The sequence below is a fragment of the Canis lupus genome, chromosome 2 (genome assembly GCF_003254725.2).
Source record: "Canis lupus dingo isolate Sandy chromosome 2, ASM325472v2, whole genome shotgun sequence".
Taxonomy (NCBI): Eukaryota; Metazoa; Chordata; class Mammalia; order Carnivora; family Canidae; genus Canis; species Canis lupus.
Window position 1 is genome coordinate 67423155 of NC_064244.1, and position 14148 is coordinate 67437302.

The following is a 14148-nucleotide window of genomic DNA, read 5'->3' on the forward strand; positions in this document are numbered from 1 at the left end:
CAGCGCGTGATGCTGGAGTCCTGGGATTGAGTCCCACGTCAGGCTCCCTACATGGAACTTGCTTCTCCCTCTGCCTGTGTCTCTGCCTCTCTCTCTCTCTCTCTCTCTCTCTCTTTCTCATGAATAAATAAATAAAATCTTAAAAAAAAAAAAGATGTATCATAAACCTACTCACGGTGGCTACCACAGTTATTTCTTTTCCCCTCAGAGGACACTGAGGCTCAGAGCCATTATGCAACTTGCCCAGGGACACCTAGCTAGTTGGTGGCAGAGCTGCGTGTGACCCCAGGCAGTGCTGGATGCCCAGTGACACACCCGCCGCCTCAGGGTTCCAGGGGATGTCATGGAGGTCTGTTTTCCAGGGATTTCAGGAGCCGGGCTTCAGGTTCATCACATGACGTCCCGAGGCTGACTCGTGCCAAGGCAGGACGAGCAGGAAGATGTCCTGGGAGCCCTGCAAAATCCTGTATCCCTCTCTGTGGGTGAAGATTCTATACCTTTGCCCTCCTCCCTGGGATCTCCATGTTTCTGCCCCTTTACTGCCCAAATAAAGCAGTTTTCACCTCTCTGGCTCTCTCTACTTTGGGGGTGATCCTTTCAATTCTCCCCATTCACACCCGCTGAGATAGACTGAACCCGCAGGGCTGGGGGGTTGGTGGCATCTTCTGCTGTCACTCCTGACCCTTCCACTGCCTTCATCGAGCCCTTTCAATGGGAGAGAATGGATGAACCAGACCTGGCTCCTGCTCTCCAGACTATCACAGTATCACAGCAGGAGAAAAACAGAGACATATGCCAGTTCAGTAAAGTGCCACAGCAGGGTGACATTAGTTTTTGGGGGGCACAGTGAGTCCTCTGGTGGGCCAGGAAAGACTTCAGGAGGGGTTCCTTGAGCTAAATCTTAATGGTTACGCAGGCACTGGGTAGGCACATAGAGGGAATAGCACTCCAGGCCGACTGGGCAGCAGTCATTTACGGGCAGAAATGGTCATCCTGCCGAGGGAATCGTGAGACTGGCAGTCAAGGGCCTCTGCCTGAAGTGAGGCTAACTGAGCCTGGCGCTTCAAAGACTTGACTGCTAAAACAAGGAGTTGGACGTTCTCCAGGAGGAGATGGGGAACCGTGGACAGGTTTAAAGCAAGGGAGAGACATGGGCCCTTCATGGCATCTCCAGGCCTAGAGCCTTCCCCGGGTTCTCAGGGACCATGCCGGTGGGCAATGAGTAGCCTCTGGCGGTCAACCAAGTCCAAGGCCTCAGGGCACCTGTCCCTATGCTCCCCCTTACACACTCTGCCAGCGTCTACCCGGGACTGAGACCAGGAGTGGATCCTGTCCAAGCCTCCCTGCAAAGGTCTGACTGAGGGTGCTGATGGCTGGAGGATGGAGTCTTTGGGCTCTTACCTTAACTCATCCACTCAGTGGTCAACAGCAGCCCCCTTCTGCATCCCATGAGACCCAAGTATGGTCCATCCCATGCCCTTTATGGGGGACTCAGTCACACAAACAGGTAACGACAAGGCAGTCCCACTCCAGCTCCCCACAGGAGCAGACTCCTAGAACCATCTCCCTTCCACCTCCAGCCCCTCTCCCTCCACGTGGGTCCCGGTCCCTGTCTCTGGTGCTCTCTGCTCCCTGAATGTCTCTGGATATTGTCTTCACCTCCTCTGCCCTCCACCCTCACCTTGTCCCGGCCACTATCACTTTCTTTTATTTCCTCTCTGCCCCCCCCCCCGCCCCCCCGCCGCCACGGACACTATTGCTTTCTTTTTTTTTTTTTTTTTTTGACACTATTGCTTTCATCTGGACCAGTCGCTCTCTGGTTTTCTCACCAACAGCTCTGTCCCCTCTAGCCCACCAGGACTTGTTTTCCTGTTTTGTATGTCCTTGTGGGTCATCCAGGATAATCTCCAAGGGTAGCTGGAGTTCTGGAGAGATCTAGGCTAGGGACAAAGACTTCAGTCATCAGCATATAAACTTTCATACACACACACACACACACACACGTACAGAGAGAGAAATAGAGAGTGAGATCTTCCTCTCCAGCACAGATTGCTCTCTAGACCCATTGATTCTAATGGCATCCCAAAGTCACCTCACCTCAACCTGTCCCAAACTGACTTCTCCATCTCCACATGTGCCCACCTCTCCTCCTCTAAGGCTTCCGTGTGTGGCCTGGCGCCTCCATCTACCCATTCGCTAGGCTGGACCCTCAGCACCATCCCCTGTCCTCCCTCCTGACGCACTCCCTCCCTTAGTCCCTGGTCCTTCCCTGAGTCCTGCCCCTTCTGCCCCCTGCACACTGTCCATATCTCTCTCCCTCTGCCTTCCTCCACCTTCCAGCAGCATTTGACGTGGTGCATCACTCATTCCCATTGGAAACCATTGCTTCCCTCGCCTTCAGGGCCCCCTGCTCCTGGACTGCTCCCTTTCCCAATGACCATCGGCTGGGTGCCCCTGCTAGCTCTGCTCCCAGAGTCTTAATGTTGGTGAGCCCCCCCTGGAGCTGTCTTCTTGAGTCACTCCTTTTCTGGTGAATCCCATCCAGTTCCATTCCAATTTGGGACACCCCAAACTCTTAAGTCCAGCCTCACAGACTCAGTAACTGCAAGTCTGCTATCTCCATGGGGCTCTGATGGGCATCTCAAGCATTAACTCCAAAGCTATGCATGTAAGCCTCAGCCCTAAGAACAGGCCCCAGCTCGGGAAATGCTGGTGTTGGCTGCTGCTCTGGACCTTTAGTTCAGGACCCCATAATGTCTAGCTTGGGTGATTGCAACAACCCAGTGTCTCCCTTCTACCTGGCAGGGAGGGACAGTCCAGGCAAAGGGACTGCCTGCGTAACGGCAGAAAAGAGAGCAAGGTTATAGCATGGTGGACAGTCCAGAGTGTGCCATGGGTGCCAGATGGCCAAGACCTTCGATGTAGGGTGCAGACATCCCGAGGGCAGTAGGAAGCCACAGCAAGGTCTAAAGCCAAGGGGACATGGTTGTTTTTTTTTTTTTTTAATTTATTCATGAGAGACAGAGAGAGAGAGAGAGAGAGAAAGAGAGAGAGAGGCAGAGACACAGGCAGAGGGAGAAGCAGGCCCCATGCAGGGAGCCCGACGCGGGATTCTTTCCCGGGTCTCCAAGATCATGCCCTGGGTCTAAGGCGGCGCTAAACCGCCGAGCTACCCAGGCTGCCCAAGGGGACGTGTTTGATTTGACATTCCTTTCACTCCTTTGTGCCTTCCTTGGCACATTTACTCCATCAGCTAGTAAATATTCATTGAGCACCCTCTATTGGAAAGTGACCCCGAGGCAGAGGAGAGCAGCTGGAGGCGCTGGACATGGGGCAGACAGACAGTGTGAAGGCGGCTGTGCTGCGGGCCTTGGGCACAGGTGAGAAGGGCCGCAGTTGTGGACGTGGAGGAGAGGGGATGATGAGCTGAGCTGGGAGGGTGGGGAGCAGATTCCTGGCTTGGGCAACAGAGTAGTGGGAACCTTATGCTCAGAGATATAGAGTATGTGATGGGGAGAGCCTCCCTTCCTCCTGCAAACCTGGATGTTCTCAGGAGTGGTTTGATCTGGGGTTTTTGTTTTGTTTTGTTTTGTTTTTGTTTTTGTTTGATCTAGGTTTTAAGAAAAGAATAGAAATTCAACAAATAGAGAAGTGGAGAGAGGCATTCTACGCAGAGGGAAGAGTACGTTCAAAAGCCCTGAGGCCACACACACTCAACACTCTGAGGCACTGATAAGCCAGTAGAGTTGAGGTTCTGGGAGCCAGAGGAAAATCAGGAAAATGAGGCTGGGAGCTTGATCCCGGTGAGGTACGCCCTGGAGCGCTGTGGGGGAGGGGTGTGGGCAGGGGTGTCACCAGGATATCAGGGGCCTCTGTGCAGGTGGGAGGGAAGGAGAGTTTGAGAAGGGGTTAGGAGGGGACAGACAGATGAAGTGTATAGGAGGCAAGCTTCCTAGCATGTCTTTCTAGGAATAGTCACTAAGAGGAGGTCCCAGTGGGACACTCGGGGGTTGCAAGAGGAGACGGAGAGAATCCTTAGGGTTCTGGGAAGATGCAGATTCCTTTATCATGGAAGGAATTGATTGAGTCAAATAAATTTCCCTCTGAATAATTCAGCATCCTTAGAGCAGCCTGGTCAGTCCCTCTACCACCTGCCCCTGAAGAGTGTTGATAGAGGGGACACTGGGTCGTCTCAGGGAGCTCCTGGCCCCCTGCCTCCTCTCCCCAGGTTGAGAAGAGAATGAGCACACCGTTGAGTGCCAAGTTGGCACCACGTTCTTGCGCAGCATTTCACTCAGTCATACCAGTGAATGTTGCTGGATGCTCCCGTGTGCTCTGAGCCTCAGGTGACGGATTTAAGGGCTTCACTTGCTGGCATTAGCTCATTTACCTCACAATTACCCCAGACCTGGCTATGATCATTCCCACTTTACAGATGAGGACACTGAGGCTCAGAGAGGCCCTACAGCCACACAGCGAGGACACGATACTTCATGACTACGATTGCCTCAACACAGAAATACCTCGCCGCACCCTTGCTGCTGCCTCAAGCGGTACCCAGTGTCCTCATTTTACGGGGTTGCGCATTGGGAGGCCCAGCGAGGGGAGGGACTTGTCCAGGGTCCCAAAGCTGCAAGGTGGGTCCAGATCATTTGAGGGAGAGGCTGAATGGGAGGAGTGAGGGATCTGAATAGCTTGGAGAGGATGAGGTGGGCCTGGGGAGTGGACCAAGACAGGGTTTCAGTTTCCCTTTTAAAGGGACTTTCCCCGCGGGGGCGGCGGGGGGGGGGGGGGGGGGAATTTTGGTTGGAAAGTTGTAAGCAATCCACATTCCACCGGTTTGGCTGCCTCTTCCACTGTGGCACCCAGGATCCGAACAGAAACTGAAAGTTTGGAAGCGGGGAGGGAAGGGGGAAGGGAGAGGCTCAGGCCACCCGTGTCAAACGGGTTGAGTTTCTGGTGACCTCATCGAGCCTGGGGAAGATAGGCAGGTGAGCTGATGACACATCTCTTGGTTATTGGGGAAATCGGGCCCCAGAGAGACAGCTCTGTTAGTGACTGGGCCTTGGCCAGGTTACACGACCACTCCACCCCACCCCCACATACATGCGTTTGCGCGCGCTCACAGACACACACGCACACACACACATGTTCACTCAGAGACCAAGGGAAGAGGGAGGGAAGGAAGAAATAAGAGCACTGAGCAGCCTCAAATCTTAAAAGGGAACCTATAGAATCCCTGTGCCTGTGATTTGGTGACCAGTTGGATGGTGGGTCCTATGAAGAGCCCCTAAGGTGCCCCAGTATCCAGGCCCAGGTTCAAGGCCCATGATTGGCAGGGAGGCTGTGGCCCTGGGTGCTGCTGACAACCAAACCAGAACCCAGGATCCCGGGGAGTCGAGGGCCTGGGGTCCTGAGCCCGTGGCCACCTGGCCTCTCCCTGCTGACACCCTGCGTGCTGCTCATAACTGGGAGCATCTGAGCCCTTTGGGAATGCCTCTAGCCAAACTCTGGCCATACTCTTCTGCTCCTCAGAGATCCTGAAAACCACTTTCTGCTGGTGCTGCCCTCCACTGCTGCTTGCTTCCAGAAACACCCCGCCTCACAGGGCTCAGGGCTCATTCCCTCCTCTGTGAATGGGAAGGAACAATGAGGGGACACATTTCACCGGCTCACGAGGTAAGGTACGGAAAGCAGTTGGCACAGGGCTTGGCATTCAACCGTGTGTAAGTAAGCAATGCTAGGAACTGTGATTATTGTTTCTGGTGGTCATTCCCGCCTCTTCAAAACTCTCCCGGGTGGTCAAGGATCTCCATGATTCTGTACTCTGGGGTCCCCTGCTGTGCCTCCCCTCTGGCTCCCTCCCAGACTCCTTCCCTGGAGCCCTGTACTGCTGCCTGCCTCTCCAACGGTAGGGCTCCTCACTGGCCTGGTGCTTCCTGGGTGACCTCATGCACTGCTCAGCAACACTTATCTTTATCTAGCAGCATCCAGAGGCCCAGATTTCCTGGGGTCAGTTCTGACTTAAAACCTACTGTCTGTTGTCCCTATGAGGTCACTAGCCAGACTTTGGGCCCTGGCCTGTGGCTCAGGAAACATGATCTGATGGCATGTCTATGCACTGCCTCCTGGATGGGGGCACCTCAGACTCAGCAAGGCTCAATTCAGCAAGCACCCCCTCCCACCAAGTTCTCTTTCCCTCTGTTTTCCTGTCTCGAAAGGATCCACTTGACCAGCTGTCACCCATAACAGAGATGCAGGTGACAACATTGTCACTTCGTCTCCCTACTCCCTCCCAACCATGCAGCCAGTCGGTCCTGGAGTCCTAGGGATCTTATTTCCAAACCCTGCTCCAGGTTAGGCCTGTCCCTCCACCCTGCCCTCACACAAACCCATGTCTGTTTCCATTTTGTCCTGCTTTAAACTCCATCCCCGGCCCATGCATATGGCCCTCCTTCATGCAGCCTGCAGGCCCCTTGGCAGGCCCTGGTCTGGCTCTTTTTCTCCCCTTAAGGCACTGCCAGTCTCTTCCCCTAGATGGGAAACCCCTGAGGGCAGGGGCCCTGCATGACTCACAGCTGGTGCTCCACCACTTGTGAGCAGGAGGAGGAATACTCTAGTCTTTGTGAGTATGAATCATGGAGCCCAGCCTGTCACTCACCAGCAAACAGGCCCAAGAAGAAAGGACTAGCTCACCGTTACAGAGCAGGGGGAGACAAAACTAAGGTCTCTAGGTCCGGCTGATGCTCCCCAGGAGGAGATGGGGTGGGGGCGACTGGAGCTAAAATCTGAGCGGTGCCACACCAGCACTACTGAGGTCTCCCTTGGGATCCAGCCATTCTCTGATGTCTCTTCCCTGTTCCAGGTGCTAGTCCCCTGCTGGGGGTCCCCCTGCTAGGAAGGCCCAGCCCCCATCTGACTAGTTCTTGCCCACTCACACCTCACCTGGCATCTAATCTGATCCCCACCACAGGGCCCAGTCGGAGACCTCAAAGTGCACCCAGCCCTCCTTTATGGGGTCATGTTCTTCTCTGCCTGCCTCCCACCTTCAGCCCCACCCTGTGGCTCTCCTGAGGTCCTGGGCTTCTTGCCAAGGAAACTCATTCCCTTCCATCCAGGAAAGCTAGAGGCATCTCAGGCCAGAGCCAGGGGCTGAGGCTTCACCTGAGAACGGGGACAGCCCCGGGCTGGTGAAAATATGGGGTTCTAGTCTCTCCAGCTGCTCCCTTCCCACGTCCATTCCTGAGTTATCCTGTCCTTTCCATCCTCCTTTCCCTGCTGCTCCATACCTCATAGGTTCTGACCATCACAGCATCAGAACCCACGGGTGCACACACAGCTGCCTATGGGGACACTCACACCAAACACCAAATAGCTAATTTATCATACATGCTCATCGAGATTGTCTCCCATAGCCGCACACACTCATGGTTATATGCCCAGTCACACAGAGACACAGTTACGAACACACAATCTCAAGGACAGACAGGCACACACCTAGAAAATCTCAGAGACACCAAGAGTCAGCAAGCCTCTCTTGCCCTGAACACACACAAAGATACAGACTCACACAAGCACAAACGTGCACACCTGGTCACACACACACACACACACACACACACACACAGAGTCACAAAGTCTCTCACACACAGACAGATACAGAGCAATACACAGTCCCACACAGAGGGAAACAGACACACACAGTTGCACACAGGCCCCTGGAGACCATGGAACAATGGGTGCATTGTCTGCGCTGGCAGCAGCTGGGGAGGAAGGAGCCACAGTGTGGACGGAGGAGGCCGTGGGGGCTGCTGTACCACCCCCCTCACTCTCACAGCATCCGAAGCCTCTTCCCTCTTCCAGAAGCCAGATTCTGGGGGACCTGGATTTCCTGAGGGCCTGAGCTCCCGGATGAACCTTCCCCAGCCTCCAGGAACACCTGGTGGGAGAGGCAGAGCTCCCTGTGGCCCAGGCTCCCCCAGGGGCTCTGGAAACTCAGGGTCCTTGAGTTCGGATGTTCCTCTCTCCTCCAGAGATTTGCCTGTCAACCCACAGTGCAGAGCCTGGAAGTCCAGGGCCTTGGGATCTGCTCTTAACCTCTGACCCCGAGCCCTCCAGGAGTCACACACTCTCCATCTGAGCCCTGCCAGCCGGTGCGGGCAGCGCCTGGCAGCATTGTGGGTTCCCTATTGTGGTCGAGACAGAGATGCAGGTCACGGAGCCCATCGCTCAGTGGCAGTGGGTGAAGGCACTGTTCTGTCAGTGAGCAGCAGTGGGGCGTGGGGCCCCTCCTATCCCAGAGCTGGTTCTTTGTACCACCCACTCTGACCTGGCAGTCCCCGATGTCAAAGGAGAATTTTTCCAGGGGTTTCCTCAGAGCCCCCACCTCATTTGAGCAGGTCTTTCCGAACCATTTCTCACCTCAGTTACTGACATCTGCTGTGTGCCCTTGGATATGTCTGTTTCCCTTTCTGAACTTCAGTGTCCCAGTCTGGAAAATGAGAGGAGGGGTGTTAATGAAGCTGAGAGCCTTCTGGAGCCTCAGAGTAAGGGGGGAGTGGGTGCTGAGTGGCAATGCCAGCTCAGCCCTCCTCCGCTCCTCTGTGGTCCGATCTGTGGGGAGTTCCTGATTTCTCAGGCCCCGGGGTATCTCCACACCTCACAGCCTCAGGCCTCCCAGGAGGCCTTACCCGTAGGAGGGAAGGAAGGAGGGAGGGAGGTGCTGAGCTGTCCAGGACATAGCCTTGCTTTTGCAACACTTTCCTTCCTCCAGCCCCTATCCCCTTCCTCCTGGAGGCTGAGGGCAACCAGACACGCACATCCGGGGCCAGACAGGACTCTGGAGTTTCCACAGGCCTGTCCACACAGGGGAAGGGGAAGGGGAAGAGGCAGAGGCAGGGGACCAGAGCTGGAGGGTCTCCAGCCACCAGCTCCCGGTCCCTGCGTCCAGGCTCCCCTCCACTCAGGCTGGGCAGGAAAGCTGCGCTGGGTAGCCTTGGGGGTTGTCCTCAACAGGCTGTCCCAGGAGCCTCGGTGAGGTCTCATCCCTCTACTGGAATGTTTGAGGTTTTGTTGAATTCCCTCCTGGAGTTCCTCTGCCTTAATGTGGGGGAGCAGATGTAGGGGGAGAGCATCTGACAAGTCAGACAGGTTGTGTCAACGTCTCTGAGCCTCAGACTCTTCAGCTGTCACAGGGGATGGAAATGCCCTTGTAGATCGCAGGACCGCCCCGAGGGGGGCTGAGGGCCAGGGAGCCGGAGGGTGAGCCTGTCAGTGGGGGTTTGGTGTGACCGGCTGCCAGGGGATTGGGAGGAGAGCTGGGGGCCGGGCCTCACCAGCCTGACCAGAGTGCCTCCGCGGCGGGCCGGATCCCCCAGGCTGACCCGGGCAGGCAGGCGAGGACGTGGGTGGGACCCGTGACGGTGTCCAGGCCTGAGGGGGCGCAGATCCCGGCGCGGGGCCCAGCGGCTTCTATGACCACATTCTCCGGAGCGTAACTCTGGACCAGCCCTCTGGCGAGTCTGGGCATGTGAGCCCTTCCAGGAGTTCTAGGGGGAGACTGACAGGGGCTGTCAGTGCAGGACCGAGGCGTCCGGGGCCACTCCAGGTGCGGGGGCGTCCACCCTGGCGGGGGCGGCGACAGGAGGGAACGATTGCTCTCCCTTTCCTCTGGGAGCACGTCCTCTACCCAGCTCGCTTAACGACCCGCCTCCCCCCTTCCACGTTGGCCCCCACCCGCCCCGGATAGGAGAGCGGGCTGGGGGTATCAGACCGCCAGCGTCGCCCACTGCGCAAGTGGGGCCCGGGACCTGAGCCCGCCTCTGCTCCTCAATTGGGCGCTCATTTAAATGTCCGGCCCCGCCCCGAGCTCGGGGCGCATATATAAGGCGGCTCGGCGGGCGGCGGGCGGCATTCTGGCGCGGAGCGGAGCGGTGGCGGGCGTAGCCAGCGGGTCGGGCGCCGAGAGGGGGTGCAGCTCGGTTCCCCCCATACCCCTCCCCCTCAGGCGCGAGCCCCACCCCTCCGCCGGCCAGGCCGACCCGGCCGAACTATCCCCTGCGGCGCGAGCCCGGGGCCGCCCCGGGCGCCCCCCAGCAGACCCCCCCCATCATGGGCAGCCAGAGCTCCAAGGCTCCCCGGGGCGACGTGACCGCCGAGGAGGCAGCAGGCGCTTCCCCTGCTAAGGCCAACGGACAGGTGGGTGCGCTCGGCACGGCCCGCCCTGGCCCCCTCCTCCCGCACCTCGCCCCCTCTGGGGCCCTGGGCCGGGGCCGCGCGCTTTGTCCGGCCCGGGACACGCGGCGCCCCCTCCCCCGCCCGGTCCCTTTGTTCTCGGCGCCGCAGCCCCCGCGGGCGAAGCGAGGGGAGGGGCGGGGAGGGGGCGCCGGCCTGGCCCCGCCGCCTTCTTTGTTTGCGGTCCCGGCCCCCGGCGCTGCCCCCCGGCCGCCCCGAGTGCCGCGCGGGGAACAAAGGCGCTGGCGGGCCGCGCCAAGGGGGCGCCCAGGGGCCGCGGGGCGGGTGCCCGGGGAGGGGGGAGGGCACTCCTCCCGCAGGCCCGACCTCGGTGGCTCACAGCCCTTTTTTTAGTGGGGAGTCGAGATGTGGGGAGAGCCCGAGGTGGGTGGGGGGCCCGTTTACACAAAGCGGGAGGCTGGGAAAATGGGCCGTCCAGGTGCGGAGAAGAGCGCCCCGGGGCGGCTTCCCGCCCGATGTCGGCTTGCAGGGCTCGCCCGCCCGCGGGGAATCGGCGGCCGCGAGCGGGTCTGCGCCGAATGGAGAGCGCGCCCCGGGGGAGGTGGGTGGGGGGCCACGGGACCCCAGCGCCTCCTGCCGGCCGTGGCCTCTGCGCTGTCGGCCCCCGCGCGCTCGTGAGGGCAGGAGGGAGATGTTTGACGGGATCCTGGTGGGGGTGAGGCCACAAGCAGCCTCCCGGGTTGCAGAAGAGTCGGGATCCTATTGCCTGGAAGGGGTCAGGGGCGGGTGGGGGGAGGAGGGGTAGAGCCCCAGGCCTCATTGCTGTCTCCTCTGCCCTGCAGGAGAATGGCCACGTGAAAAGCAATGGAGACTTATCCCCCAAGGGTGAAGGGGAGTCGCCCCCCGTGAACGGAACAGAGGAGGCAGCCGGGGCCACTGGCGATGCCATCGAGCCAGCACCCCCTAGCCAGGGCGCTGAGGTCAAGGGGGATGCCCCCGCCAAGGAGACCCCCAAGAAGAAGAAGAAATTCTCTTTCAAGAAGCCTTTCAAATTGAGTGGTCTGTCCTTCAAGAGAAATCGGAAGGAGGGTGGGGGTGATTCCTCTGCCTCCTCACCCACAGAGGAAGAGCAGGAGCAGGGCGAGATCGGTGCCTGCGGCGAGGAAGGCACAGCCCAGGAAGGGAAGGCTGCCGCCACCCCTGAGAGCCAGGAGCCCCAGGCCAAGGGGGCAGAGGCTAGTGCTGCCTCCAAGGGAGGAGACACAGAAGAAGAGGCAGGGCCCCAGGCTGCAGAGCCGTCCACTCCCTCGGGGCCGGAGAGTGGCCCTACACCTGCCGGCGAGCAGAATGAGTAGCTGGGTGGGGGCAGGTGGGTGATCTCTAAGCTGCAAAAACTGTGCTGTCCTTGTGAGGTCACTCCCTGGACCTGGTGCCCTGGCTGCCTTCCTGTGCCCAGAAAGGAAGGGGCTGTTGCCCCCTCCCAGCCACGTTCCCTCTCCTTTTCCCTCCTGTGGATTCTCCCATCATCCATCTGGCCTTCCTCTTAAGGCCAGCTGAAGATGGTCCCTTGCAGTTTCCCGAGTTAGGTTAGTGATGTGAAATATGCTCCTGCCCCTGGCCCTACCTCTCCTGCCCCTACCCCTGCAGAAGGCAATTGCTGGTTTTCTTCCCCAGTTCTTTTCCAAGTAGGTTTTGTTTACTCCCCAAATCCCTGAGCCAGATGTGGGGTGCCTACACTCCCAAACCCGAGTGTCCAGCCTTCCCCTCTGTTGAGTTTTTAGTCTCTTGTGCTGTGCCTAGTGGCACCTGGGCTGGGGAGGACACTGCCCCTGTCTAGGTTTTTATAAATGTCTTACTCAAGTTCAAACCTCCAGCTTGTGAATCGACTGTGTCTCTTTTTTGACTTGGTAAGCAAGTATTAGGCTTTGGGGTGGGGGGGAGGTCTGTAATGTGAAACAACTTCTTGTTGTCTTTTTTTTTCCCCCTCCCATTGTTGTAAATAACTTTTAATGGCCAAACCCCAGATTTGTACTTTTTTTTTTTTTTCTAACTGCTAAAACCATTCTCTTCCACCTGGTTTTACTGTAACATTTGGAAAAGGAATAAATGTCGTCCCTTTAGTAGTGCTTTTTAATGAGTGGTCTTCTGGGGGTAGGGTGAGAAGATCGGTTAACCTCAACCCTTGTGGGAGGGATTAGGGTGAAGGTTAAGTTTGTGGGGTTGTTTCCTTGTTCATGGAGTTGCCCAGATTCTCCTGGACACGAGAAGGGCAGGGAAGTGGAGTTGAAATCAACCCAGGGATACTGCTAGGAGACAAGCTCAGGAGGATGTAGAAATGTACCATTTTATTACAAAGATTCTCATGAAAATGAAAATAGTATCTCAAAAAAGGATACCTGACTTATCAATCTCCACCTGCAGAACTGGGCAAGGATAGAGGGCAGGCAGTGAGTTCCTTGGCTCACATGGGGCCAGTGGGAAGGTATGATAAGAGAACCAATCTAAAAATGGCTGATGTTACCTTAAGGAGCCTGATGGGAGGGTCCCAGAAGACCCAGCCACTCCTAGAATGCTCAATGAGGGCACCTTTCCAAAGCTACGAAGCAGGCACTTGGCATTTCTGGATTTTGTCCTATGGCTGCTTAAAAGCATGCCTTCCAGAACCGGTACCCTTTATGGTTCAAAATTAAGAACTGGGGAAGGATGGGTGGCGAGGCAGCCACTAGAAAAGCTCACTCATAATGTGTGCCCTAGGCTCAGGGCCCTGGTTCCTGTCTAGTCCCTGGGGATATTTATATTTAATATATTTTTATATAAATACACAGAGAAATAGAAAATATAAAATCTGAGGGGTTGTGGGAGAAAGGTGGGGAACTTGGCAGGAAACCAGAACTGGAGAGGTCTGCTCAGGCCAACTTGACCTCCTCCTTGACCCTGTGGAGAGAGCAGAGACTGGCATGAGATAACGTGCCCCAGAGGCCTGGAGGCAAAAATACGGGGACAATGACTTCTATAGGACCCCAGCTGCCCAGGTGACTGCCAAGGGCTGGGGCTTCCTAGCTCTGCCTAGAACTGCAGAGACAGACAGACTGGTCCCTGAAAGAGGTCTTTGTAAGCTGCACCAGCTGTCCCTGCGCCTCCCTCGGCAGGGCGGACAAAGGGGCTGGTGCTCCAATGCCAGGGAGATGGCCGACAGCTCCTTCCTCACCCTTTGGCTTCTTGCTTCTCCTCCTTGGTTTTCTCCTCTTCTGTGACTTCTAGAACATAAGAGTGCAGGGATGGCCAAGGCTCCCCTCCAGAAAGACCCATGGAATCTTCACTTAGGCTGAACCCCCTTCCCCAACACAGCTCACTGGACATACAAAAGAGAAAAGCCCATCCCAGGCCCTCCCCTTGAGCCCTGCAGAGAACAAACAGGTTGGACCGGTTTCCCAGCCTGCTAGTGCCTGAACCCGGTGGGCGGGGGCAGCCCCCTGGGAACCTGGGGTGAAGCACTGGGAAAGGGGCTTGGGTGGTGTGTGAGAGCCACACTCCTGACCATGGGGAGACTAGGCATGTCCCTGGCTCTGGAGCCTGGCAGGGCTCAACCGGCCAGTGCAGATAACAAATTGAATTTCATTCTTTTGTGGGTCCTGCTGTTTCTGGGGGTGGAGGCAGAACCCCAACAGAAGGCAGGGCCTGAGTCAGCTCCCTCCTAGAGCCCTACATACATTCATCCTCCTCTGGGGCCTGGGGCTCAAGACCCAAGTCTGGGCATGACCCAAACCCACCTTTCTTCTCTTCTGGGTCTTTCTCTTTTTCGTCCTCAGTTTTGACTCTCTTGGCTTTTTTGAAGTTGGAAGAGTTCTTACGACCACCTTCTCCCTCCTCATCAGAGTCCGAGAACTCTTCCTCACAGGCAATTCGTTTGTCAGATGAACAGACTGGGAGGCAATGGGAAATGTAAGTGAGACA

At 57.1% G+C, this 14148-nt stretch overlaps 2 protein-coding genes across 3 annotated transcripts in view; one reads left to right on the forward strand and one right to left on the reverse strand.

Moving 5' to 3' along the window:
* The first annotated feature begins 9905 nt into the window (after positions 1 to 9905).
* Positions 9906 to 12314, forward strand: MARCKSL1 (MARCKS like 1). Its single transcript, XM_025446992.3, has 2 exons — positions 9906 to 10197; positions 11037 to 12314. Exons 1-2 carry the CDS (start codon positions 10111 to 10113, stop codon positions 11547 to 11549), a joined length of 600 nt encoding a protein of 199 aa, XP_025302777.1. The 5' UTR covers positions 9906 to 10110; the 3' UTR covers positions 11550 to 12314.
* A 208-nt stretch (positions 12315 to 12522) lies between these two features.
* Positions 12523 to 14148, reverse strand: part of HDAC1 (histone deacetylase 1) — a 35339-nt gene continuing 33713 nt past the window's right edge. For both annotated transcript variants that reach the window (XM_035713243.2, XM_025446991.3), the window contains exons 12-14: positions 13965 to 14117; positions 13403 to 13451; positions 12523 to 13128 (exon numbers count right to left, since the gene is read on the reverse strand). In XM_035713243.2, coding sequence (XP_035569136.1) covers positions 13101 to 13128; positions 13403 to 13451; positions 13965 to 14117 — 230 coding nt within the window. In that variant the 3' untranslated portion in view covers positions 12523 to 13100. The remainder of the gene's footprint in view (positions 13129 to 13402; positions 13452 to 13964; positions 14118 to 14148) is intronic.

What these genes read in the sequence shown, in the direction of transcription:
- MARCKSL1 (XM_025446992.3), top strand. Translation starts at nt 10,111, where the DNA reads ATGGGCAGCCAGAGCTCCAAGGCTCCCCGGGGCGACGTGACCGCCGAG. An exon ending in CTGCTAAGGCCAACGGACAG is followed by an intron (nt 10,198 to 11,036) that starts GTGGGTGCGCTC and finishes TCTGCCCTGCAG; the next exon opens with GAGAATGGCCACGTGAAAAG.